This window comes from Cyprinodon variegatus, unplaced genomic scaffold, assembly GCF_000732505.1.
Source record: "Cyprinodon variegatus isolate N-32 unplaced genomic scaffold, C_variegatus-1.0 Scaffold36, whole genome shotgun sequence".
NCBI lineage: Eukaryota > Metazoa > Chordata > Actinopteri > Cyprinodontiformes > Cyprinodontidae > Cyprinodon > Cyprinodon variegatus.
The window spans coordinates 1,344,949-1,369,844 of NW_015150489.1; the positions used below are offsets into that span (position 1 = coordinate 1,344,949).

At 38.1% G+C, this 24,896-nt stretch overlaps 1 protein-coding gene across 1 annotated transcript in view; it reads right to left on the reverse strand.

Moving 5' to 3' along the window:
- LOC107104573 (janus kinase and microtubule-interacting protein 2-like) overlaps window positions 1-24,896 on the reverse strand; it is a 49,291-nt gene that overhangs the window by 19,846 nt on the left and 4,549 nt on the right. Inside the window, 8 exon segments of the mRNA XM_015404592.1 lie at window positions 2,194-2,270; window positions 2,391-2,531; window positions 2,620-2,766; window positions 4,331-4,429; window positions 8,577-8,786; window positions 9,139-9,381; window positions 10,914-11,168; window positions 11,295-11,528. Coding sequence (XP_015260078.1) covers window positions 2,194-2,270; window positions 2,391-2,531; window positions 2,620-2,766; window positions 4,331-4,429; window positions 8,577-8,786; window positions 9,139-9,381; window positions 10,914-11,168; window positions 11,295-11,423 — 1,301 coding nt within the window. The 5' untranslated portion in view covers window positions 11,424-11,528.

Sequence of the window (24,896 nt, forward strand, 5' to 3'; positions counted from 1 at the left end):
AAATAATAATTTCATTACTTTTAATTATTTTTAATGACCCGCGGAAAACCTGTTCTAGCTGAAGGTACAATAGCAAATGCATTATGTCATATGTCCAACCTATTAATTCAATATAATTCGGGTTCCTAAACAATGGAGTAGACCCAACGGGCCATTCATATTCATGGCTGCTCCTCTGCTACAGTGTAGCAGGAAATCCCAGTACAATTTCCATTATCATTATTATTAATATTATTTACTTAAAATAATAAAAAATTGCTTACTAAGGACAATATTTTGGCTTATAACTATAAGTCCTACACTATGGTAAAAGTCACTTTGTTAGTTGAATGATTCTATGGCATAGACCATGCCCTTTTCAGCATAGCATTTTGTTTTTTACAATGGCTGAATCCCAAACCACCACCTGAGCACTAAAGGCAAATTTATGCATCTGACGCATAGCCTCTGCAACCTTCAAATCTGTGTCTGTGCGCGACCATCCCCCCCACGCAGAGGTTCTGCAACCATCATCACGCACCCTCAAAAAAATCCTGACAACGTGTCAGACAGCTGCAAACCTGCGCAGACCTCAAGCGGAAGTTCGAAGACAAAAAGCAGCTGTGATTGGTCCTTGGTATGCCTTTCCGTCTGTCTGTGTGGCCATCCTTTTCGTATCGGTGCGGAGCGCGCCATTTTAAAAAACCGAGGCACAACTACAATGGACAACTACGACGAAAGGTTAATCAAGAAGGTTTGGAAGTACAACCACTTGTAGGATGCCAAAGATAAATTATATAAAGATGCCAAGGTCTCTGCCAACTCCTAGAGGAAGATCAGCCGGAACCTGTTCCTCTTTGATGAACAATGATGGAAGATAAACACTCCTGCTGGCACCGCCGAAGTTCTCGTGACCATCCACCTGAGTTCTCGAATAGGCTCCCCATTGTGCTTTGGCGGGAAACTGCTGTGTGTCCCTTGAAATTCCAGTCCGGCGGTGCAGAAGCATACAAGCAAAACTGGTTCGCGACCAGAAGCAAGCAACATTTGATGTGTTTGCGGTTGCAGAAGTCTAATCTGCCCTTAACCCTTCACTATCAAGTGTCACTCCCAATGATGTCTCACTCACAGCTGTGGAAGGTGCCTTGATTGAAGGTCGGGGAGTATAGACGAGAATGGGACGGCCTCTTCCCTCCAATGGAAAAGGAAAACAGTTGTTGCTATGGCAACACAGTGAGGCATCTTGTACGTGGCTTTAGCTCTGTGGCTCAGTTTAAAATATTAAACATTTGCCCCTTTCTCAAAACAAATGTATTCGGTCAACTAAAACAATCTTAAAGAGGACCTTCCATTTTGGAATTAATTATGTTTTTTTTTCATATACCAACTTTTTTGTCAGTTTGAGGAAGAAGCAGCAAACCAGCTTAATTTACATTTGGCAAACCATTTTCCCTCCGCCATCGGGCCTCTGTTTCAACTGCTGCCGAATTCAAGCGAGCCTGTCACTGATGCAGACTCACTAATTAAGGGCAGGACAGTCACCTCGCCCTACCCACTACCTGGTTTGAGACGGCACTTAATGTGGTGCACCATCCGCGGGAACACGAAAACAGAGGGTTAGTGCTCAGGGTTAGTGTTCAGGGGCCGGTTTGGGCAAAATCTCACTAAAGATTATTTTCTCAATCTTCTCCAATAGCATAATCTAACAGAGTCGATACTAAACTATGTAGCAACTGTCAGAAAAGGAAAACAAAGACTCTTTCATCAAAGATTTCTAGTTCAGTAATCTAACTGATGGAAAAAAATGTTTAGCTAGCTGCCATAAAATATAACTGGTCATAATTCTAAATGTGATTTTGCACCTGTCCTTTAAAAGTGTGAAAAAACTGCAGCAGTTCATTTTCAAATGTTGAACATTGCATTACAGAAAATAAATATTTACAGTTGTATATTCTACATAAATTTGGACATTAGAATATGATCTGCATATTAAAGAAGGCAACCAGTCAAACAAGGTTTGTGTCGCAACTGAACATGCAATAACAATATTGCTTCTCACCTTCTTTAAAGATCCGCTCTGCAAATGCAAACAAGTTTGCAAATCTTTTAATACGGGCAAACTTTTTAAAGATCAGGCCCTTTGAGTTTTGAACATTTGGTATTAAAAGCAAAATACAAATTCAAAAAAATACGTATGCCTTCTTTTTTATTAAGAAAACAAATATTTTTTGTACCTTCACAGGCCTTGAACTTCTTTTATGTCTCTTCTTCCTCAGTAGTTTTTCACGATCCTAAAAGTAAGTAGACAGATATAAAGAACAAATAAACACACAAGATACTGATCTGTCCACCAGTCTATCTACCTATTATTGTTTGTGCGTAACATAAAAGTGCTTTAACAGGAAACCTACTCTTGTTAATTCATCAATCATGCTTTGTTGTTCCAGCACTTGAAGTTTGAGAAAGGCTATTTCCTGGTCATCATGTGCCTGGTCCAGGTCATTTAAGGACTTCAGTTTCTTTAGAGGTGGATGGGAACCTATCCTCTCCTTCTGCGAACACACAAGAAAATAGATTTCACCACATGTAGCAGCTGATTAGAGTCTATAAACACTGTGATTAGGATGTTAGCTTGCCAACCATTTCATTGTTTTCTTTTGTCAGGCTTTTCAGCTTCTCCTCTAGTTTCTGGATGGTCTGAGTTAAGTCATCGTTCCTCTTGTTCAGCAGCTTATTCTTGTCCAACAGGGGCTTGCACTGCTTTTCAGATTCTCTAACTCGCTTTAGCTATTGGGGAAAAAAAGCACAGGGGCATGTAAAAAGGTGAAATGAGGATAGCATATTTGAACAAAATAATCATTAAGTTACACTAAACGTTTCCTGCTGTCTGTCAGTTACCAAAATTTGATTTGTGCTATGATGAGTAAGAGATTTTTTTTGGGTTCTTTCTTATTTTTATTTTGAAACCACCAGTCACAAAAACAAACAAAAAACATTTGATTGTGATAAAATAAGGCTATACACGTCAAGCGTCAATCCTGTCTTTGGAGGTATACCTGTAGTTCTTTTTGAGCTAAAACAGAATTCCAGCACCAGGCACAGTAAGCAGACATAGTGGCAGAATCAGCTGGCAGTACCACAGATAACAGAATTAAAGGTATAGAGGCATTTTTATTTCCAGGTGGATCATCTAAATAATTGGTCCTCCTAATTGTCACTCATTCTTGTGATATGTTTACGTAAGGCCGTCCTACGTGCTTGCCCCCAGTTAGCCATCTTTTTCTGCGCATGCGCACTTTCAGCCGTATATGATTGGTGAGCTACGGTTTCAGACAGTCCTTGAAGCTCACCTTTCTCCCTATGGCTCTTTGAAAATGGCTGAGAGTCATAAGAGAAAAAGTGTCTACGAAGTGTATGAGAAGAAAAGAAAGGTCTCAGAAGAGGCAGATGTATCCCGGAATGCTTTGCGCAGAGAGCTCTCCTCACAAAGCATTATGGGATTTGCTATTACATCTGCCCGTTTAATAACAAAGATGGCACAGGAACCGCACGGTGAAGAAGGAGTTACTGTACGTGACCAGCGGGGAGCAAAGAGCTGTGATTATCTGTCCGAAAAGCCAGTTAACAGAGTTCACTATAACGTCCACTATATAGTCCCTGCTCTATCCAGTGATTGAAGGATTTAGGGGTTAGAGTGGACATTCGGACACAGTAACGGGCTGGTTATAGTCCGCGAAGCAGTGTGTTACAGTGAACTTGTCACAGATAGTTTTGCGTGTTATTCCACGCCACAACACAAGAAGGACAATCAGGAATTAGCTGTGTGTCTAGATACCGCCGAGGCAGTGGGGGCAAGTTTGTGCGACAACGGAGGGACATGAGGGCGGAAAAGAGCGGGGATCCGGGTGGAAAAAAGAGTCCCAGCGTTCTCGCGCACCTCATTCTTCTAGCTGGTCCAACTTTACAAGTCGTTTTCCACAATGGCGGTCATACAAACAAAATAAGTTTGTATTCGAGATTTGACCAATCAGAGGCCTCCTGTATAAATGTGCATATGGTTTTACCCTGAAATGAATTCATGATTTTACCTTGTTTCAGTCATATGTTGTAAATAAAGTTTCTTTCCTTAAATACAGTAATAAAAAACGATTTCAGTTTATTCCAACCTATTTTTTCTGGCATTTAAAAATGGAAATAATTCTGTAATCTTAGCACTAACAGGAAAAGTTTAGTATGATTTAATGATGGATTGTGAAAAAAAAATTATTTATTTGAATTGCTTTACAGTGCATTCAAATATCTGGCACCATTAATAAAATGTATAAATATGAAAAACATTATTTGTTGATACCAATTCATTTCTCTCATCAACCAGCAATGAGTTGCGATCTTCCAACTTGCGTATGGTTGAATTAAGTTCAGCAACACGTCGCTGATTTCTCCTTAGGTCCTGAAACAAACAGAGAATAGACGTTATATTTCTATAATTGAGTAAAGTATACTTTTCACTTTTATCATGTAAGAAAACTTCCACATGGAGAAAACTAAAGCTCAGATTCCGATACATGTTGCAGGGAAAATAAATAGAGAATAAGCAACACGAATACATACAGTACAGTGATTTTCAGAGGCTTTTACAGTCCTTGAATTTTTTTCACATCTTGTCCCCATATAACCTTTTAGTTCAACAAGTTTCATTATTATATTTCAAGGTACTGAAATGGTGAAGTAATGGAAAAGACACACCTCATTAAAATAAAATTCTAAAAGGTTTAAAAGCCATAAATATCTAACCCTTTTTGCAAGCATGATTTGAACAGTTTCTGATCTGATATTTGTTTTGTACATCCTTCCTACTACTTGCATAGATATTTAACTGTGAACTTTGACTGATTTTTGACCATCAAGAAGTTTTTTTTAAACAAGATATTTGAACAGCGTTTCCACAATCATGCTTACTGTACAATTTCATCTGCTGTTTATCTGTTGCTTTCCTTTTTTTATACTTGTAGTTTCAAACTTTTACCTAAACCTAACTTTTGCAGTAATAAACACAACGTTTATTTTTTGAGACATGTTTATCTTGAATATCTTTTACAGTGCAAATTTTTTCATGTTTTTTTTTTTTTTTTATTAGTTGTGGGTACCTGTGATATTTATTATTAAACTTGTGTCAGGTTTGGGGGGAAGTTTTTTGAGGACTCAAATGCAGAGACGATAACAGATTTAATTTAAATGCAGGTGGCAAAAGAAGCACAAATCAAGGAGCCGTAAACAAAAAGAAACCAAAACCAAGAGATGTCAGGGAGAAACACGGATGAGGAGCAAAGCAATGGAGAGGATCTAGCAGTGAGGAACTGCACAGGAGGTGTATATATGGAGGGAGGAACAAAGAACTGGCTAATTAGCTAATATGGAGCAGGTGTGTACAGATGTGAGTAGAAGGGAGCTAGGGGAAAGAGAAAGTCACAAAGGGAAAACAGAGAGTAACTCAAAAAATGCAACATAGCTTAAATCTAACAGAAAATGGAACAGAAAAAAAACAGAATGACATAAATATCTGAAAACTCAAAAATAAACAGAAACAGAGATCCACAAAGGGCAGAATCATGACAAGTTGTTCTACAGTATCTACAGACTCCAGAATTTTGATAGTTACATTTTTAAGTAACATTCCCAGCACTACAACTGCCCCATACTTCAGATAGGTAGTGTGCACTGGGAGGGATGCTAAAGTTTCCCCCACATTGATAAGGAAGTGCTATATGTACCCTTTTCTCCCTTCCCCTGCCCTTAAAAAGTCTGTGCACGCCTCTGCTTGAGATACCTAATTACAGTCAAAACTGTACAGCAGAATAAAATAAAGTTGCAACAATCCTAATCAAGACAGAAAAAAAAATCCTCAGAAATCTTAATCCTCTAAATTTTTGCCTCCATTGGTGTACATGCCTAACACAGTTCAGAGGTCAAAAATCCTTCTAACCCTGTTAAGTTTTGTTTGATATTAGAATGATTAAACAAAGGATGAACTAGATATAAAAGATAACGGATGTCTCTGAGAACAAATAAAATATATAGAAGCAAAAAGCCAATTTCTCCTGCTTATTATTCAAATAAACAATGGTGTATTGAATTATCCATAGCCTTGGCATAATCAATTGAAAGTCTTTTTAAGTTTGACAGAAGTCTAACCTTTTTTTCTAATTTGACCAGCTCTGTGTGTGTTTCTACTGTTAATATGATTAATTGTATTTGGTGAGGAGCTTAAAGTGTTTGAAACTGGAAGACCTCTTTTCAACCTTTAAGTTATCTTTAGATACTTAAAAAGACTCTCTTTCAGATTCAAGTGTAGACTTGAGTCTCATAAAAAGAATATTACCTCCAGCCAGGGGTGCTTACTGCAAATCTAAGTATGCCAAAGATATCAATCATTTTAGGCTTAACTTTATTAGATCAACAAAACTAAACAAATATTCACCATGGAATTTCTTTGAATTTTATGCCTTATCGGCCATATCTTGCCATATTTCCATGAATAGCCAAATCTCATGCAATCCCCAATTTCCTTTACAAACTTAATTTAGAATGTTTTTTTTATCCAGTGTTTTCTAACTAAAATCAAACTTGATACCCATCATCCTCAACCCCCACGGAGAACATGGGACCAGATCCCTCCTGGATCCCTCGGAGACCTTTGAATGAGGTAAGTAAAGATTATAAATGACCCCCATCTGTGTGTTAGCAATCAGATAAATGAGAGAACCTTCCCAACCTCCCTGAAAAGCTTTGGATCAGGAATATGAGGCTGTACAGTATCGCACTTCCAGGCAAGCTCTGTTGTTAATGTAAATACACACAACGCGCTTTATTTACTACCAAAGTGAAAAAAAAGTATCAAGCACAAAAATAAACAAAAGGCCAACACGACATGGCAATCGTTTATAAAAAACATTGTCACCACACAGAGATTTTGTCATACACATTTTTAAAAATATCATAAAATGGAACTTTGCCCCCCCATCTGAGAGTTAGGAATCAGATAAATGAGAGAGGCTTCCCAACCTCCCTGAAAAGCTTTGGATCAGGAATATGAGGCTTAAGTAACACCATTACTGCTGATAAGGAGGTGCAGTCCACGTCAGAGATGATAATGGAAGTAGGTGCTGAAGAACACGTGATAAAACTGGATCAAGTGACAGATGATGGATATACTTGGTTCATTGCTGTGGGTGTAATGATGGGGGCTACAGGCCATGAGTCATTACAGTACAGATTGTTTAGAAACACTTTGGCTACGTTCACACTGCAGCCTGAAGTGACCCAAATCCGATTTTTTTGCCCATATGCGACCTGGATCTGATCTTTTCATGGCTGTCTAAATAACACACATCCGATTTTTTCCAATGCGACCCAGACCACTTGGCTATGTGGTCCTGAATCCGATCCGAATCTGATCTTTTCTAATGCGCCCTGTGTGTGAATGATCAGGTTGCATTCATCTGACCTGAGCGCCATTAGTAACCGACACTATTCTGCTTCTTGTTATACAGAAGCGGCAAGAAAAACTACAACCATGGCATATGTGAAATTCAAATACTTACCACCTGCACACCAATTTTTAAACCTGAATTTGATTTTGGGCACAGTTTTTGCATCTATATTTCGCATGTTTGGAAGTCTGGTAAAAATTTCCATTGTCATGGCCACAAAAGAAACATGTATTAACTGACAAATCATCAATCAAATGGGTGAACTTAAATATTGCGGCATGTTTTAGTAAAGTTCTTTGTCAATCACCTACAGCACAAGTCATTATTTACAGTCTTTGATTGTCAGGCCTCGTGAACGGTTACTAGTACTCCAATACATTGACAACCAGGCTCAGGTACTTTGGACAAGATTGTAAAGTTTGCCCTGAACCTTCCAGGCTTCAACCTTTTTCCTTTTTCCCTGAAGGTGACGCTATAGTAATAGGGAGAGTGGAAGACGCCACACTTTCTACGACAGGATTACAAAGTACAAAAGGATTACAAAGTAATGGAGCTGTGGGTGAGACAGTGGTAGCTTGTGGCCCCGCTTAACCTCCTCCAACATCAAACCCTGGTTAATGTAAGACGTCTGAGCCCAGCCTCAGTCAGGGCTAGTAAACAGAGGTACAGCTCATCATAAAGCTCTTGTGAAACCAGCTTTGCTTAGTTCAGCTGACTGAACTCATTTCACTTAAGGGGAATCACAGGAGAAACTGGTGTGTTACTGACAGAGGAACAGCAGCGAGCAATGACAAATCAGGAGCTTATATACTGAGCCAGAAGTGGAAGGGGCCATATGATCTAATTAAAGGAGATTTGGAGCAGGTGAGAACAAAAGCAGAAAAGCTGATGAGGGAAAATGAATGAAAAGAAATAGAACTGAACTGAAATATAAGGATTTTTTTAAACAAAAGAATGGTGTAACAGGGAAGATCTAAACAAAATGATTTCACTGGTACAAAAACGGAGAACCTGGAAATTTAGGAATTGAACTTTGGGATGCTTTTAATTTGACTCATGAAAAGTCACCTTTTTTGTTAAATTCTAATAATGATCTTTTTTGCTTACAGGGCTTCCACAGTGCTCTGCACCATCGCCGGCTCTTCCTGGAATTTCCCTTTTTGGACTTCCCAGGCCACACTCTGACTCTTTGACAAGGAAAAGTTGTTCATCCAAGGCATCCTTCTGCAGCTGCAGCTTCTGTAGGCACCCAGCTGTTGACTCCAGCTCCTTCTCCAAAGAGAAAATGGTGCGGTCCTTGGATTTGATTTCATCCACCTATTGAAAGAGAAAATGGAATAGCAATATAAAAAAACTACTGTATGAAAAACTGACGGAAGAGGTTCTTGTTCCAAACATCATAGCTCAGCTACAATAAAAAAAAAATAAAATAAAATACATATCAATAAAACTTTGCATGATACTGAATATTTTTTTAAATCCTCCAAAAGATTATTTGTCTAAAGCTATGCAAGATTCCCAAAAAAGAGAAAAATGATTGTTCCAGGAAACCATAAGCCCAGAGATGGCTTTTCATCTGAACTGGAGCCACTTAAATAAATTGACCTAAACAGAATCAATTTGCTTTTGTCTGGCTTCCCATGTTTTTAGCTACTGTGTCTGTGCATACCAGTCTGCGGATGTCCTTCTCACAGTCCCACTTGATCTTAGAGATTTCTTCCTGATGCTGTCTATGTTCGACCCGCAGATCTCCAGCCTTCATTTTGTCTGCCTGGATCATGTTGCTCAGAGCCTCATCAGTCTGTTTCTTGGAAGCCTTCAGCTCAACTATTTCCTGCAGGAGCTTCACTCTCTCCTGGTCAAAGAAACGCCTTGCCTCCTCTTTAGCTTCCAGGGTCAGCGCTGTGCGTACCTGAAGAGGCATCGGAAACGTATTATAAAAAAAAAGCAATTGCATCTTGTTTTTTTCTTTATATCTACAGTACCGCAATCATTCACTTTATTTATTTTTATTTGTCCAAATAGACATTTTTTCCTGCCAAAAGCCACATATTACGTTGTTTCCAAGCAGATTCATTTTAAAAAGTACATTTCATTTTAGATGCACCCAAAAAAACTTGAACTTACGTACATACAAAATAGAGTCACCATTGCATCTGGATAATGTGACTTTATCCTAGTGTGTAAAGACAAATAGGGCTGAAAACAATCAGATTAATCATGTTGAATTGATTATTGAAATAATTATCAAATAATTTAGTAATCGATTAATCGTTAACTGGAGTACAGAGACTCTAAAATGTGTCTCTAGCTGAAAGCACAATCACTCAGAGCAGTAATTTTATCAAAATTGTGAAAAAGTATATAAATATTTTGCATATAAGTTTAAAAAAATTATATTTTTCTTCTGTCGAGATGCTCTATTCAGAAATTATCAAGTGGAATTTTTTTTGTTTCACCTCGTTTCATTTTATAATAAATCTTCTGTAAGAAACCTTTGGCTGTCTGATTATAAATCGGTTAAACAAAAAAATAATCAATAGATTAATCGATTTGCAAAATAATCATTTGTTGCAGCTCTAAACAAAAAAAAAAATTTTCTTGGCAAAAAAACAAAATATAAGATACAATTCTGACGGGAGTACGTAAAATAGATGTCCTCTTGCAAAGAAATACCCTAGTGAGCACTCTGACCTTTCCTATCTTTGCAGGATTGAGGAAGTGATGAGAATGTATTTGTCCTCACCCTTTAAAACAAACTTGTCTGGAAACATAATTAGGAAAAAAGTAAAAAATTAAATACAAAAGAAGGAGTAAAGATAAACGACAGAAATACAACAGTACTGTACACGCTATATGTTTGATTCCTCTTGAGTCAGTAGCAGGAATGTTGTTTGTGAGCATAACATTTCTTGCAGGGGATAATTTTGCAAAATATATCTTTTCTAACTAAATAAACCAATAACTAACTGTTAGATGGTTACATTGCATTTAGGTTGCATTACATTTAGCATCAGGAGTAACTTGTTATTTTTTGTATAATCATTTTGACAGACCCAAGTCAAATGAGTATAAAAAGGACTTATAATGTGGAAAAAAGTGAACGTATGGCAAATGTCAAGCAGGCTTCAGTGGAGACAGAGCTGTTAGGAAAAACGGTCAGACACACCCCTAAAAATCAGAGTGACCATGCAGGTCACAAGGCTTCAAATATATACCTTTTTAGACAAGAACCGTGAAAAGTGATATTTAAACGTTGTAGGAGTTTGCAGTCTGGGCACCATATCATATGTTTCTATTGCATGTCAGAAAAAATCCCAACTGATTTCCCTTTTAATATGACTTAACATTTAATCAATACCCGTTTTACACCAGATGCACAAGCCTAAACACAACTGAAAAGAAAAACTTTGGTGAAGGTGAAACATGCTGATCAAAACTCACCTTTTCTCCACTACCATCTCGCATTGCATTCAGGGCAGTTTTGAGGCGCTGATTTTCTTGGTCCTTGATCTTGGCATGGCGTGCCAGTTCCTGCTCATGCTGCCGGGTAAGGTTTTCCCGCAGAGCCTGTAGCTCTTTCTGCTTTTCTTCATGCCACTTGGCCCGTTGCTCTGTTAACATGGCAGTGTGACGGTGCTGCTCCTGCTCTCGCACTCGCTTCACTTCTTGCACCTTGTCTCGTTCCAGCTTGCTCACCTTTGGGAGATTAAGGGGAGAATGAAAACCTTTATTTTAAAAGTTTAACATTTTTCTTTCTGATTTTACTTATACAGTGATTAAAGCCACAATAAAGTAAAGAGTTCAGCCTCTTGTTGACTCTACCTTGCATTTTTCCTGGTGCAGCTCTATCTGGATGTCAGTTAGCTTGGACCTGAGATCTTCATTGGCTGCTTGTAAGGCAGAAATGAGGGCTTCAGGCTTCTCGCCTTTCGTGCGGCCTTTCTTAGCCATCAGTATATCATTGAAGAAGCACTCCAGAGGCTTTCATTGAGACTTTAAAGAAACCTTCCAAGTCTTTCCCGTTCCTCCTCCTCATTCTCCTGTTAGACTCAAGGGCTTAGGGAGTGGAAGGTAAACAGAAGGGACATTGTGTAAGATTTATGGAAAGAAGTTTATAGAGAATTATGCGCTTTTAGTTTGTGTTCACCTAAGAATTTTCAGCTCAGACCTTGTAGTACTATTGGTTACTTTCAGCCGCATCCATTGCATAAAATCATTCTTAACATAAAATCAATCAAATGTTAGCATGGATCATATTACAGATCAAAAGCGTATATCAGTAGTACACTGGGTGCGAGATGGACGGAGACGGTTAATATTGCAAAGGTGAAAATATGTAGAGTGGGTGACATTCATTTAGATGTGGGACATGAAGGACAGTCTGCTTTCAAAAATGGCACCAAGTACATTCACCTAAAAGGAATGAAAAAATCTAAGAATTTTAGATGAAAGACGAAAAGAATTATCAGATATGGACTTTACATAATGTTCCTATATATTTTTAAGAGATGATTTGATAAACACTGTCTAATAATAAAATTGATGAAAAATTATAAATATCCTGAAACTTCATGGATCACAAAAGAACTGCAGAATGCTTGCAAAAGAATAAAAAAAACACTATAGAGAGATTTCTTAAAGTACAGAACAGTAGAGAAACTAGTCCATGCATTTGTTATCTCAAGGCTTTACTATTGCAATTTTTTACTATCAGGAAGTACACAAACTGTAGTTAAAAGCCTTCAGCTGATCCAAAATACTGTGGCCAGAGCTTTGATGAAAATTAAAAAGAGAGATCATATCTCTCCTATCTTGGCTTCTCTTCATTGGATTCCTGTTAAATCCAGAATAGAATGCTGCAGGTTTACTAGTGGTTCCCAAAATTTCTAAAATTAGAATAGGAAGCAGATCTTTTAAATATCAGGCTCCTCTCCTGTCCAAACAACTACCAGTTTTGCACCTTAATCATTTATTTATTTTTGCACTGCTCTGAACCTTCCACATCAATCCTTTTTGCACCATCTCTCCTACACTGTTTACATTTTGATCACTGCTGCACTTTATAAATGGAAATGTCCATTTCACTGCTAAGCTGCTCATTCACTGTTGGAAAGCTGTATGAATCAAAATTTCATTTTAATAAGTCTAATAAGTATAAGAATAAGTATAAGTTTTAGTTTGTGAAGCAGACCCCCTGTCTACTTTAACGACAATGCTTGAAAATTTGCTTTTCGATAAAGTTTACAGTTAAAGTGGCTCAGGTTATCCTGAGCTATCTCATAGTTATGCTGGAAGGCCCAGGACATGCTGGAGGGACTATGTCTCTGAGCTGGCCTGGTGTGGCCTCGGGGTCCCCCCAGAGCAGCTGGAGGAAGTGTGCGTGTATCGGGAAGTCTGGGCATCTTTGCTTAGACTGCTGCCTCCGTGACCCGGCCCCATATAAGCGAAAGAAAATGGATGGATAGATGTTTGTGTCACACATTTTTGCAGCTCATTTAGTCTTTTGCTGTGTTTTTGCACCTGACGGCCACTGTTGACACTGCCTGCTATGCATATGTCATTTACTCAAAAGTTAACCTACAATGGGGCAAAAAAAAAGGATGGTCAGCCACTGATTGTGCAAGTTCTCCAACTTAGAAATATGAAAGAGGTCTGTAGTTTGAAGTCATACGCACCCTTCAATATGAGAGACAAAATGAGGGAAGAGATCCAACATATGACATTCTAAGATTTTTTTAAATATATTTATAAAACTCAACTAAGTAATTGGTCATCCACGAACAAGCAACTTTTGACCCTCACAGACCTGTAACTTGTTTTTCTAGAAGCTTTTTTATCCTCCACTAGTTACCATGATTAATGGCACCTAATTAAACTTGTAATCTGCATAAAATACGTATCTTCACAGTCTCAAAAGGTCACATTCCAAACTCAACTTTTTATGATTCCTGTTCCTCCCTGTAAAGCTGCTGCCAAGATGTCACTTCCCTCTCCATTTGCTGCATTAGCAATCAGGTTTGAGCAGTCACATCTGCGGCAGCTTCAATTGACCAAAGTAACTGCAGCTGAACGAGAACTTTATATTTCTGGCTCTCAGTAGATAAATAACAGATTTTTGAAAACTGCTTTTGTGAGTCGGAAATTCAGCAATGTTTGTTCCGACCTTCTGATTCTGACTTGTCTCATTCTTATTTTTTTATTTCCTGCCTACCCTGTCTGAAACTCTTGTTGGTTTATGATTTCTGGACATCGGCTCCTGCCTTGCCTAATGCTGTGTTAATACTCAATGCACTTTGAGCAGCAGAAGCAGCCAGTTTACATGTAGTCTGCGGTTGAAGCGTATCAAAAGGTCCTGCCGCGGATTTCGAGCAGCTTGAGCAGAGCATCTTAAAACATCTTGAGTACTGTAGCTGTGGCCTCTCGTCATGAGCTTTTGAAACGCATTACTGCTTGGGAAGCAGCCAATGGTTGAGTTGGAAAATCTGAACTTTTGCTGCTCAACGCACCACGACAACCAATCAGAGGCTGTTGTTGTGGTAGGATATTTGGGATCTAATTGCAGGTTGTCAAACTTGGTCAAAAAAATTGCTCTGGAGGGAACCCTCATCAGCATGTAGCTCTTTTAGGCGAACAACCTATTAACTAAACTGAACCCCACTAGAGTATCTGATTTATTTTAGTTTAATTTAACATATTCAATAAAACATAACATAACTCATTCATGTTACAACTAATATTAATGAATAAAAGGGAGCAAAAATTAGTAGAACTTATATCTGCCCCTATTTATAAACAAGTTCAGAAATAAAACAAAAGAATGTGAATCCACACACAGCGCTGATGTGCACAAGAATTGTACTCTCTACCTTTATTTTTTTTTTAATTTTAATTTTATCCGGCACTGTACAAGAAACTGGCAAGAAGAAGGGGTAGCTCCTCCTAACTTGCATCTGACCATTATTGAATGCACATTGGAGATGGAGCATCTTTGATGCTCTAGCCACGCATCGGACCTTCAATGTGGACACTATCAAAGATGAAACAGCAGACGCTTCTTTGCTGCTCAAAGCAAGTTTGTTTACCACTGTCCCTGTTTGGATTGTTCTGTCTACTGTGTATGACACAAGCCTGAACCTTCAATCTGGCTTCTGCCTCTGCCCCTCTGGACCCCACATCAACGTATTTCCTCTGTGAGTGGCTAGATGCTATGTCTGAATATTCCAAATGACATAAAATGACACATTTCTGGTCTCTTCTGCCATTTTCTGACTATTTATTTCCATGTAGAAGGTAAAAAAAAAACCATAAATTTTTGGTAAAGAGTCTAGATGACAAAAGGCTTCATTCTGGTGCATCAGTACCACCCCTCCCCTAATTGTTTCTTTAGCACTGTGAGTGCAGCATGACAGGCTCATGACTAAAGAGTAGCAAGCCAGAATAATGTTTCTGTGATTTGGAAAAACACAGAAGAAATCAGTTTCAAAGCTAAACATGACAGCTGAAGTGTATAAGCACTTTGGATTCAAACGGAACAACAGCAGTATAATTTATCGCACTAACGTCTGCAACAGTTTATTGTCCAGTAAAATGTGTTATCTTGACAGGCCTACTGAACAGGAGGTCCGCATTATTTACAAGTACTATATAGCAGAATAACTATACATGGACAACAACAATAAACTATTAAGACAACATTACAGACAATTTAAGCTCAGTTGTGGTATGTTGGTGTAGTGTGAAAAACAAACCTTCTTTATGTAGAATAGGGCAACTAATTGTAGACAAACTTGCACTGCTGGACAAGAAAAGGAATAGGGAAACCATCATTTTCCATAAGTTTTTTGGCTTTTGCCATTTTTGTTATTTAAAGTTTAGGTCCATCATGTTTGCAAAAACCTAGGCAACGGTAATGCCAAGCAGCCACGGAGAAACTTTGTCAATACACCTGGGGGTATTTTTTAAAGTCAACCAACAATTTATTGAGTGACATCATTACTAAAAAAGAAACTGGATGAAAACAGATTCTGTCAGCTCATTTAGTTCTACTATATTTTTTTATTTTTATTTTTTAACCTTTATTTAAGCAGGAAGTCCCATGGAGATTCAGAATCTCTTTTTCAACAGAGACCTGGCCAAGGTAGCAGCCAAACCACAGGAAGTTCATACATATTTACAACATATTACTTTTTTCATTATAAAATCACAGCAGTATGTTAAAAAACATTGAGCATCTCAAGAAAAACAAGCACATATCTCCATCACTACATTCTTCATGGTTGCTTTAAATTCATTAATGGACACGAGAGTTTATAATTTTGTATCAAGCAAAAAAAAAACTGCACTCAAAAAGTATTTAACCTTTGATGATCACTGATGTTTGTCTTTGGGTCCTTTGACAACCAATCAGCATAGCTATTTTTTGGCAATATCATAAATTTGCATTTTTAAGGCATGGCATTATCCACCACCTCGCTGAATATCAGCTATTCATTGACATTGAGTATACATGAATCTAGTGCGGAACAAACAAAAATAATTGTATTCAAATTGTAAAACTTTCATGAAATTTTTTGTAGTTTTCAAGTCAAGGATGAAAGAGCACATACAGTTAGCTATTGGCTTAGCTATTACTGTGTCTATAGTATATCTACAAGAAAGAACGAGTTGATCACTGAAAGACAAGGACAAGACCACAAACCCTGACCAGATGATAACATAATAATGCAAAGCCAAACATAGTTCACCGTTAACACTAATGCTGCATTAACCTACATTTGGCCCACTAATGCCAGATTTTGCTCTGATGGCCTGGTTGGATAGAAATATGGCAGAAGCATAAGTCAATCTGATTAGCATTACAGTCACTTTTAGGATTGGAGCTGGAAACCACCTGCTGATTAGTGAAATAACGATATTTGTTCCACACAGGAGCACACTTTGAAGAAACTGTTTTATCTAGCCTCTGCTTCACCAAGTTTCAGCAAAACCCTTTCCTCAGATTTAGTGTTGATTCATTTTAAAATAATGTGTGTTTTCCTTTCTCCTTTCAAATAAAATGTGGAGAAAAAAAGATATAATCTTTAACTATTTAATTTTCCAAGAGTGGTAGTGCATATTTAGCCGAATACATACGTATTTATATGTACATCTTTGCAGGTTTCATTAACGCTAAGCTAAAACATGGTAAATAATTAGCCTTGGAAAATATTCTATTAGCATAAAAAACACCTTACTTAATAATAACATAGGATATGCTTTTTCAATTAAATAACAGATGGTAGTTAAATGACTGTGCAAATAAATGCAAAGGAAGTAATCCAAACAAAACACAATACGACAATAATTTAAGGTGGTCTGAAGCTTTCTTTTAATGTGCAAATATTCCAGAAGAGAGGAGATATCCCTACTGCTTGTGACACTAATCAACAATCACATGACAGATATTCACTGGTTTTTGGCAAAAAGGCATGTGGTGAAGGGGACTTGCTGGATTTTAAACTGAGCTTCAAAATAGGAAAATATTTATTCTTGTAGCCACATTCAGACTGTAGAGTTGGATTTTGGCACATACATAATAAAGCAACTATGTATCCTGCTTTCTTTAAACAGTTTAGCTGGTGGGGTGGCATGGGAGAAATTGTCTTGCCATTATGCAATATTCTCAAACTTAAGGGAGGCAAAATGGAAATTCTGTATTTATGAGGGTATCAAAAAAAAATTTACCAATAAACATTAGGATAATGTTACCTATATTAAACAGGTACCCTGGGGAAAAGGTTTCAGATATATTTCCTTGGATATGGAGCAAAATTTACAATTTTTGGAGTTCTAAATCCTCAACGTGCTCTCTCCATCACTCTTTTGGATTTTGTTATTTTCCAGTATGTTGATCACTGTGATATCACCTTTACCATGAATTGACACTAGAGACTGACACAGGAGTGGATTTTCACTCCTGTCCCGTCCCACTCCCACAGAAAAAAATTGTGTTCCGTCCCGATCCCGGGCCAGAGTAGAAATCTAAATCCTGTCCCGTCCCACTCCTGGTGAAATTACTCCCACTCCCATCCCGCTCCCATTCAGAATGACTCCCGCTCCTGCACCACTCCCATTCTTGATGTCTTCAATAAGATTTCTGCCAATATATTGAATCTGAATTTCTATGAAGGGTCAGTTCCTGTTTCTAACTGTAGTAACTGTTTGTCCATCCATTGTTGTTTTTGAGCGCGGGTGAAAAACTGTTGGTTTTATGGGTCGTGTAGTTTTTTTGACTCGCATTATAGTGTAGGCTACAAGGAAAAACACTACAAAATGGCGGTGCGAGTACTGGATTTCTTTTCTTTGTATTTTATTTTATTTTTTAGCATCGATCCTAGTTTTTTTTAGTGACTATTGGTTTGCTCCCGCTCCCGTCTGCTCCCGTTAATGTTAAATTCTGTACCGTCCCAATCACGTGATCGTTAGTAATACTGTCTCCCATCCCACGGGAATCCCATGGGAATCCCGTGATCCGTGGGATTCCCGAAAAAATGTCAGTCTCTAATTGACACTCAACTCATCATAGATTTGATTAGTCAACTTGATCCATACAAAGTTGGGCCCAAACTCATGGGTCTTGAGCTGTTTCTTGACATTGAAGACGGCCACATCAAAAACTCAAATGACAACTTAAATAAATTAGAAAAAAACTTTCAGCTTATTTTTCATCTGGTAATATAGTATACAGAAAAACCTTCATATTTCCAAAAAAAACACTCAAAGGTCCTGTTTGTTTTATTAGTTCATATCTGCAGCACGATACCCCCCCCCAAACCCCCAATAAAGCCAGAGGCACATACATAATCTATTCACCATAAAGTCAGACCAAAATTCAAATATTACACATTGGTCTCCTGACCCTTCCACGACTAATTGTAGACAGCTCATTGTAAAAAAAATTTAGGACAGAGGAAGAACAAAAATTGATTTAATGCTATGGAGAAACTAAAACTCACATGGTAACATTTTGCTTGCCTAAAGGAATTCCACCCTCAATACAACAGAAAGCTTTTGTTTATAACCAGATGATGATGTAAATGAAAATAGTTGGTTTTCCATTAAACATGAAATAAGGATATCTGTTGTTACCAGAATTTATATAACACAACGAAGATAAGACCGGATGTAGGTCTGAAATTATACTAGTCTATGGTCTGGCAATTATCGGCTTTTGTAATATAATCGCAATTTAGTAAAACACAATTTTCAAATCATAGAGGAACAAATTTTTTGACAGATTACATTTAACAAGAGAAAGACGCTTAATTTCTCCCTTCTGCCCTTTAAGTGGAAGTAATACAAAATAATAAATCAGTGGGTTTGCTGCAAAACAGAATGGATGAGAGAGTTGCAGCTAGCACGCTGATCCCTTTATGATAGTAGAACTAAGAAACTTTTCATGCAAAGATCAAACTAAAGTCCCTGCAACGACTCTTGGATAGCAAGCTTTTAAGGTCCTGAAAAAAAATCCTCACCTGGAGTGGAACATCTATATGTTTGTACTTATTGCAAAAGAAAATTGTGATAAAATTGCAATTGCAAATTTGTTTTGTCGCAAAAAATTTTCAGCCCTAACTATATACTGGTCAATATCTTGCATTTCTATAGAAATTCAACTGAATACCATGGTCGGCCTATAGTAGATATGTAGCCTGGGTGGCCACACTGACTTATACCAATGTAAGTCAGTTTGCAAAGGCTCATACTCTACAGTCTAAAACAGACAAGATCATGTTGGAGGTGGGACTTTACAAATTACCCATAATGCAATAGCTCTTCTCTGTAATATTAAGGGTTTCAGCCACAATAATGCCGCATCGCAGCAAAATCTAAATGATGCCCTTTATATATCTCGAATGAGCTGGATTCATCTATAAAATGTCAGCAACTTGCCACTGTAAGCGCTTCTCTTTTTAAAAATATGTTTCTGCATAGCATCCATAGTTATCTGACTGGTTGTAATCTGTTTTTGCTGACTCTGTTAGTCTTGTCCTTGTCCCATGTTTGAAACTGCTCTCTACTAGCTCCTTTCCAGGCTCATACACACTATGTACGGTTCAGGGGAGTCAGTCTGAGTTTGAAAGTATCACGCTTATAATTAAACATAGCTTAATTTGTGTCATGAAACATAATTAATCTCATCATTAATGTGAAAAGGTATACAACCTGAACTTTTCAAAGTGATAACTATCATTTCATGTCATACAATGTATTAAAACACTATTTTTATTAACTCATATTTATATTAATATTGAATCTGAAGCAAAACTAGTTGAAATCTGACTCCCAGCGATGAATATTTTCTCAATTTGTCCTTTAACAACTACAAATTTCAATGTTTTTATTGGGATTTGGCCTAAAAGATTAACACTGCATAACAGTATATTACTTAAAAAGAAGACACATTGTTTGATCTGTCCACAGAAATCTGTGAAGTGCAATATGCATTAGGGGTGGAACAGTTCACAAAATCCACAGTTCGGTTCGGTTCACAGTTTCGTGGTCACAGTTTTCGGTTCGGTACGGTATATGTTGATTGTTACAACGAAATCCCATAAAAAATTAATGAAAATATCCAAAAAAATGAATGAATTGTAATTATTTTCAATGATCTGCGGAAACCCTGGATCATTTCCGCATGTTTTGCAGCTTTGAATTTAATCATCTCGCGCATGCCCTCTACGATCTCCAAGGAACTCAGAGCGGAGCGGACGGGAGCCACAGTGGAGGCTGTAGGCTTTGCTTTGTGCAGGCGGTCCGGAGCGCAGCGGGGCGGAGCGGAGCACTGAGAGAGTATGTGGGATTTCGGGGTTAGCATGACATGTTGGTCATGTTGCTGTTAGCATAAACAAAACGTGTTGCACAATGCTTGCACACTGTTGCACTTTTATCCACAACTTTCTTTCCGCCGTCATCGTAGGTCACTCTAAATGCAAAGTGGTCCCATACAGCAGACCTATAAAGTGCTGCTGCCGCATCTTCCAACTCCTGTTCTTTCCCACTTGCCATACCCACACAATTCTCCACAACAAATAATTTTTTTCTGCTACACCCGGCTACGCTGCTTCGCTTCTTCTTCTTCTTGTTTACTACTGGTTGGCTTTGGTCGCAGTACCGCCACCTTCTGCTTTGGAGTGTAATCGCTTCCCCTATGAGAAAAAGGAGCAGCGCATGAACCGAACGAAACACACGGGAATCAAACCGAGACAGTCGAACCGAACAGTTCGGACGGTTTTCATAAACCGTTCCATGCCTAATATGCATGTGTATTCACCTTCTTTTACTCTTCCGCACATTAATGAAATGCTTAATAAAGCCCAGGTGGTTCCAGTTTTGTCGCAGTATATAGACAGCTGGTCTGTAAGGTTCTCCAAGGTTTTTCAGAGTATACTGTATTCACACACAAGTTACAAGTTGACAATTCACTTTAAAAACATTGAATTAGTTGTGAGTTGTCTTAGTGGTCTGGCCCCTTCTTATTTGTCTAAGCTTTTTCTTCTTTACATGCCTCTGCATGCTCTTAGATCAGCAGAACATATGTTTTTGACCGTCCCAATGTCTTTCCATAAATCCAGAGGAAACAGACTTCAAAGTTTTGGCTCATAAAAATGTGGAATGAGCTCCCGCTGGAGGTCAGGGAGGCTCAACTCTTCAACTGACAATAAAACTTACTTAAAAACACACATTTTCTTCTTGACTTTTAACCTAGGGAGGTGTAATTTGTATCTTACTCTCTCCATGTGCCTGTGTTATTAGAACTATATTATATTCCTTTTTATTAAATGGTATTTATGGTGAAAACTAAAAACTACACTGCTTAGTTTTTAGATAAAATTGTCATTGAATAGAATCAAATGTAAGTTTGTCATTACATTGTAAAAAGTACAAAGCAACAAAAATCTTTCTCTTTATTTAACCCATCCTTTTGGGGAGCAGTGGGCTTCCATTGGGTCTTGGTTAAGGGTCTTGCCCAGGGACCCAAAGTGGCAGTCCATGAGAGTGGGGCTTGAACTCAGAACCTCTGGGATCCAAGGGCAATGCCCTAACCACTAGGCCACCACTCCCCCTATAAATTTCTGACAGTATTATGTTCTTAAGCAAGCATAGATGGTATTTAGAGCTCTATATCTAAAGTTTGAGCATTTAAAAAAAAAGAAAAGAAATACAATGCTTTCTGAACTGTGGGCTGATCTTCTGTATAAACTATAGTTTCTGCAGTTTAGAGTTCCACTGACCAACTTTTTTAACGGATGCCAAAATCTCACTTCTTTGCAGGCACCTACTCCATGCATTAATCATTTTTTGCACTAATCGTTATATTTTTATATTCACAAAAGGACAACAGAAATTATGTTTAAGTATGAATGACAAAAAGTACAAAAAGTGCCCCCCACAACTATGAAAGGATTTGTTGCTTTGTTTTGTATAGTATGAAAGTGATGTTAAATTACATGTGTTTATTTAGCTTTTGTTTAAAAGACAATTTTACCTATTCAATTTCACAATAGATAACTCTTTAGATGGATAGCTATTTACTGTGGCTGACCAAATTCAATAAACAGAATACATTTTCGGAGCATGGGGTGACTTTCAAGCAAATTCAAGCACCCAGTAACACGTAAACTCACATAAATTGCATTTGGACGACCTGTTCTTTCAGTTACTCTGCTCTAAAATGCAAGGGAAAAAAATAAAGCCATAAATGAGACCATTCATTGATGACTTTATTGCCTGAGTTATGCTGTAACTAAAGTTGGTTCTGAAATAACAGCCATTCACTCAGTAGGCTCATTAAATTCAGGGAAAATTCACAGTCAAGAGAGGACAGAAATTTCCTGAACTCTCTCTCTCACTCTCTCTCTCTCCCCTGTCAATGTAAGTTGAGTGTACATGCATTGCAATGCAGCAGTAGCACATTAGTATGAGATGTTTATCTGAAATAATCAAGAAGCACACTGACACCATGACCCAGTTCTTAATGTACAGATTAATTTTAGCACTGGTGCATGACTATATAGGCAATACTAAATGGCTAACTGGTAATTTTACAGAATGCAATGCCAGTTCAAACTTCTTTATACTTACCGCCTTTCTTTTAAGATAAAGCTTGAATATACTTCATAAGGGAATAATAATATAATTAATAGTATGATTTGTCCAAAATCTCACTGAAGAGTAGATAACTTCTTTTTATTCTAGTTATATTTGATTCTCTGCTTAATGCTCTTATAGGCTTGGAGTGAATTTCCTGAACAGATACAGGTCTATTTATTGATAATAATACAAGGTTCCATTTAGGAAATCTATTTCACATTGAGCAGCTTGCTAGCAGGCGAGCAATGCCCAAAGTACCTTGGCTAACTAACCTTTAAATATAATGACGTTCAGTTTGGCTAGATGCAGGCCTCTCAAACTGGTTCCAGAAAGGGCCATGCGGCTGCAGGTTTTCTTTCTTACCAAGCAATAGCACACCAGACTCCAGTCATCAAGTAAGTCCAGTCTTAACATGATTACTTGATGAGATGAATGGAGTCAAAGAGGACAAGCAACCATTCATGCACACTCACATCCAAAGGCAATTTAGAGAAACCAATTAACCCATCATATTTTTTGGACTGTGTCTTTGTACCTGGAGAGAACCCACGCATGCTCTGAATATGCAAACTCCATGCAGAAAGAGCCGGGCTGGGACTTAAACCCAGATCTTCTTGCTGACAGGCAGCAGTGCTACTCCTGTGCCACTGAGCAGCCGTTTTTGGCATCTTTTATTACTTAACTGTTGTGACTCCCTTTAATGCTTGCTATAACGTGCTGTGTTTCATGGGGTGGGGAAAAAAACATTGCGACATCCAGCCAATTCAACTTGGCTGGAAGTCACTCAGGAATGCGCCAAAAACTCCCTGAGGTAACCTGGTCTCTGCCAAAACGTTATCTACTTGGGCTCTCCCCTTACTTCTTCCCTCTCCTTCTGCTTTATTGAAGAGGTAAGCCGCATCATGAAATTGTACATGTCTGACCCAACTAACTTAAACTTCAGTATTATGCTAATAAGTGTCATTAAAGATAGGCACCAGCAGCCCTTGCGACCCCGCTTGGGATAAAGCGTGTCATAAAATGGATGGATGGATAAAGCAAAGACATGTTGAATTAGATACAAAAATAATCTTATGGTGTATTGACTCCATTCATTTCCATTTCCAATTTTCTGGATTCCACATTAGAGACAGTAAACTCATTCTTTTATCCAAAATGTTTGTGTAATCAGGTAAAATATAAATTAAAAATGATCACAAAAACTGCTGTATAATCAAATGCTCTTGAAAAACTAGCTGTCAAGTTTCTATAGTTGTTTTAAAAAATTTTAAAAGCCTATAATACCAATAATGTAATGGTACATAAATGTACACGAATTTGGCCAGGTAAAGAGGGCAGCACTGCCCGCATCCAGATACTGTTAGGGTTCCAGTTTGTGTGGGTTGTTTTTCTGTGTTTTTCCTCCCCCCACCACCAGGCGGCGCCCTGTTCTCGTTGGGCCTCCCTGCACACCTGCGACTACCAAAGGAGTACTTGAGCTGCGGACTGTCACCACCTCGACGCCAGAGTGTTTGCCAGTATTGGGTACTCTAGCCTAACTGAGATTAGCTGAGTCTAACCTTTGCCTTGTCTCTCTGAGTCTAAGCCTTGCCTTTGTCTTTGTTCTCCGGTAGGAGGCCCTCCTGATCCACTGGATAAGCCTGGTCCTTCTACCACTCTTGAAAGGAATAATTCAAGTCACACTGAGCAAGGGGAAACCTTCACCAGATCTGTTCAAGCCCACTTCAGGAAAACTCGGTGACAGTCCATTCCATTGCTCCTCTTGGCCCAACGCAAGTCTGCCTGTCCGCCCTCCAACGAGTTCATTCATCTCTGGATTAAACCCCCCACAAACTGGACCCAAGGGAAACCCATAATCTTCCTAACATTAGTCTTCTCCAGCAATTCATCAGCCTCAGTTATTTTCCCTACAGACCTTGAACTGATCTTTGTGATCTCCCCTAACCGGTTCCGGTTCACCAGACCGCTGAAGTGATAACCCTGCATACAATCTCTCTCTCAGTTTTTTTGTCAACCTCTTAATAAACCTGTTAACATTTCCCCTGGCTCTCTGAGTGAATCTCTGCATGTGGGTGAGATCTTTAAAAATCATCATGACAGATACAAGGTGTAAACATTTTTAAAAAATCTAATTGTAAAGCATCTTTTTGCAGTTTTGTATATCATATAACATTCATCTACTGTACTGTAGGTAAATATTGTTCTTTTTAAATTGTCTATTGATGTTTGACATATGACAAATCCAACAATGCAATATAATCTTTTATTTTTTATTTTGTGGAATTCAGTATG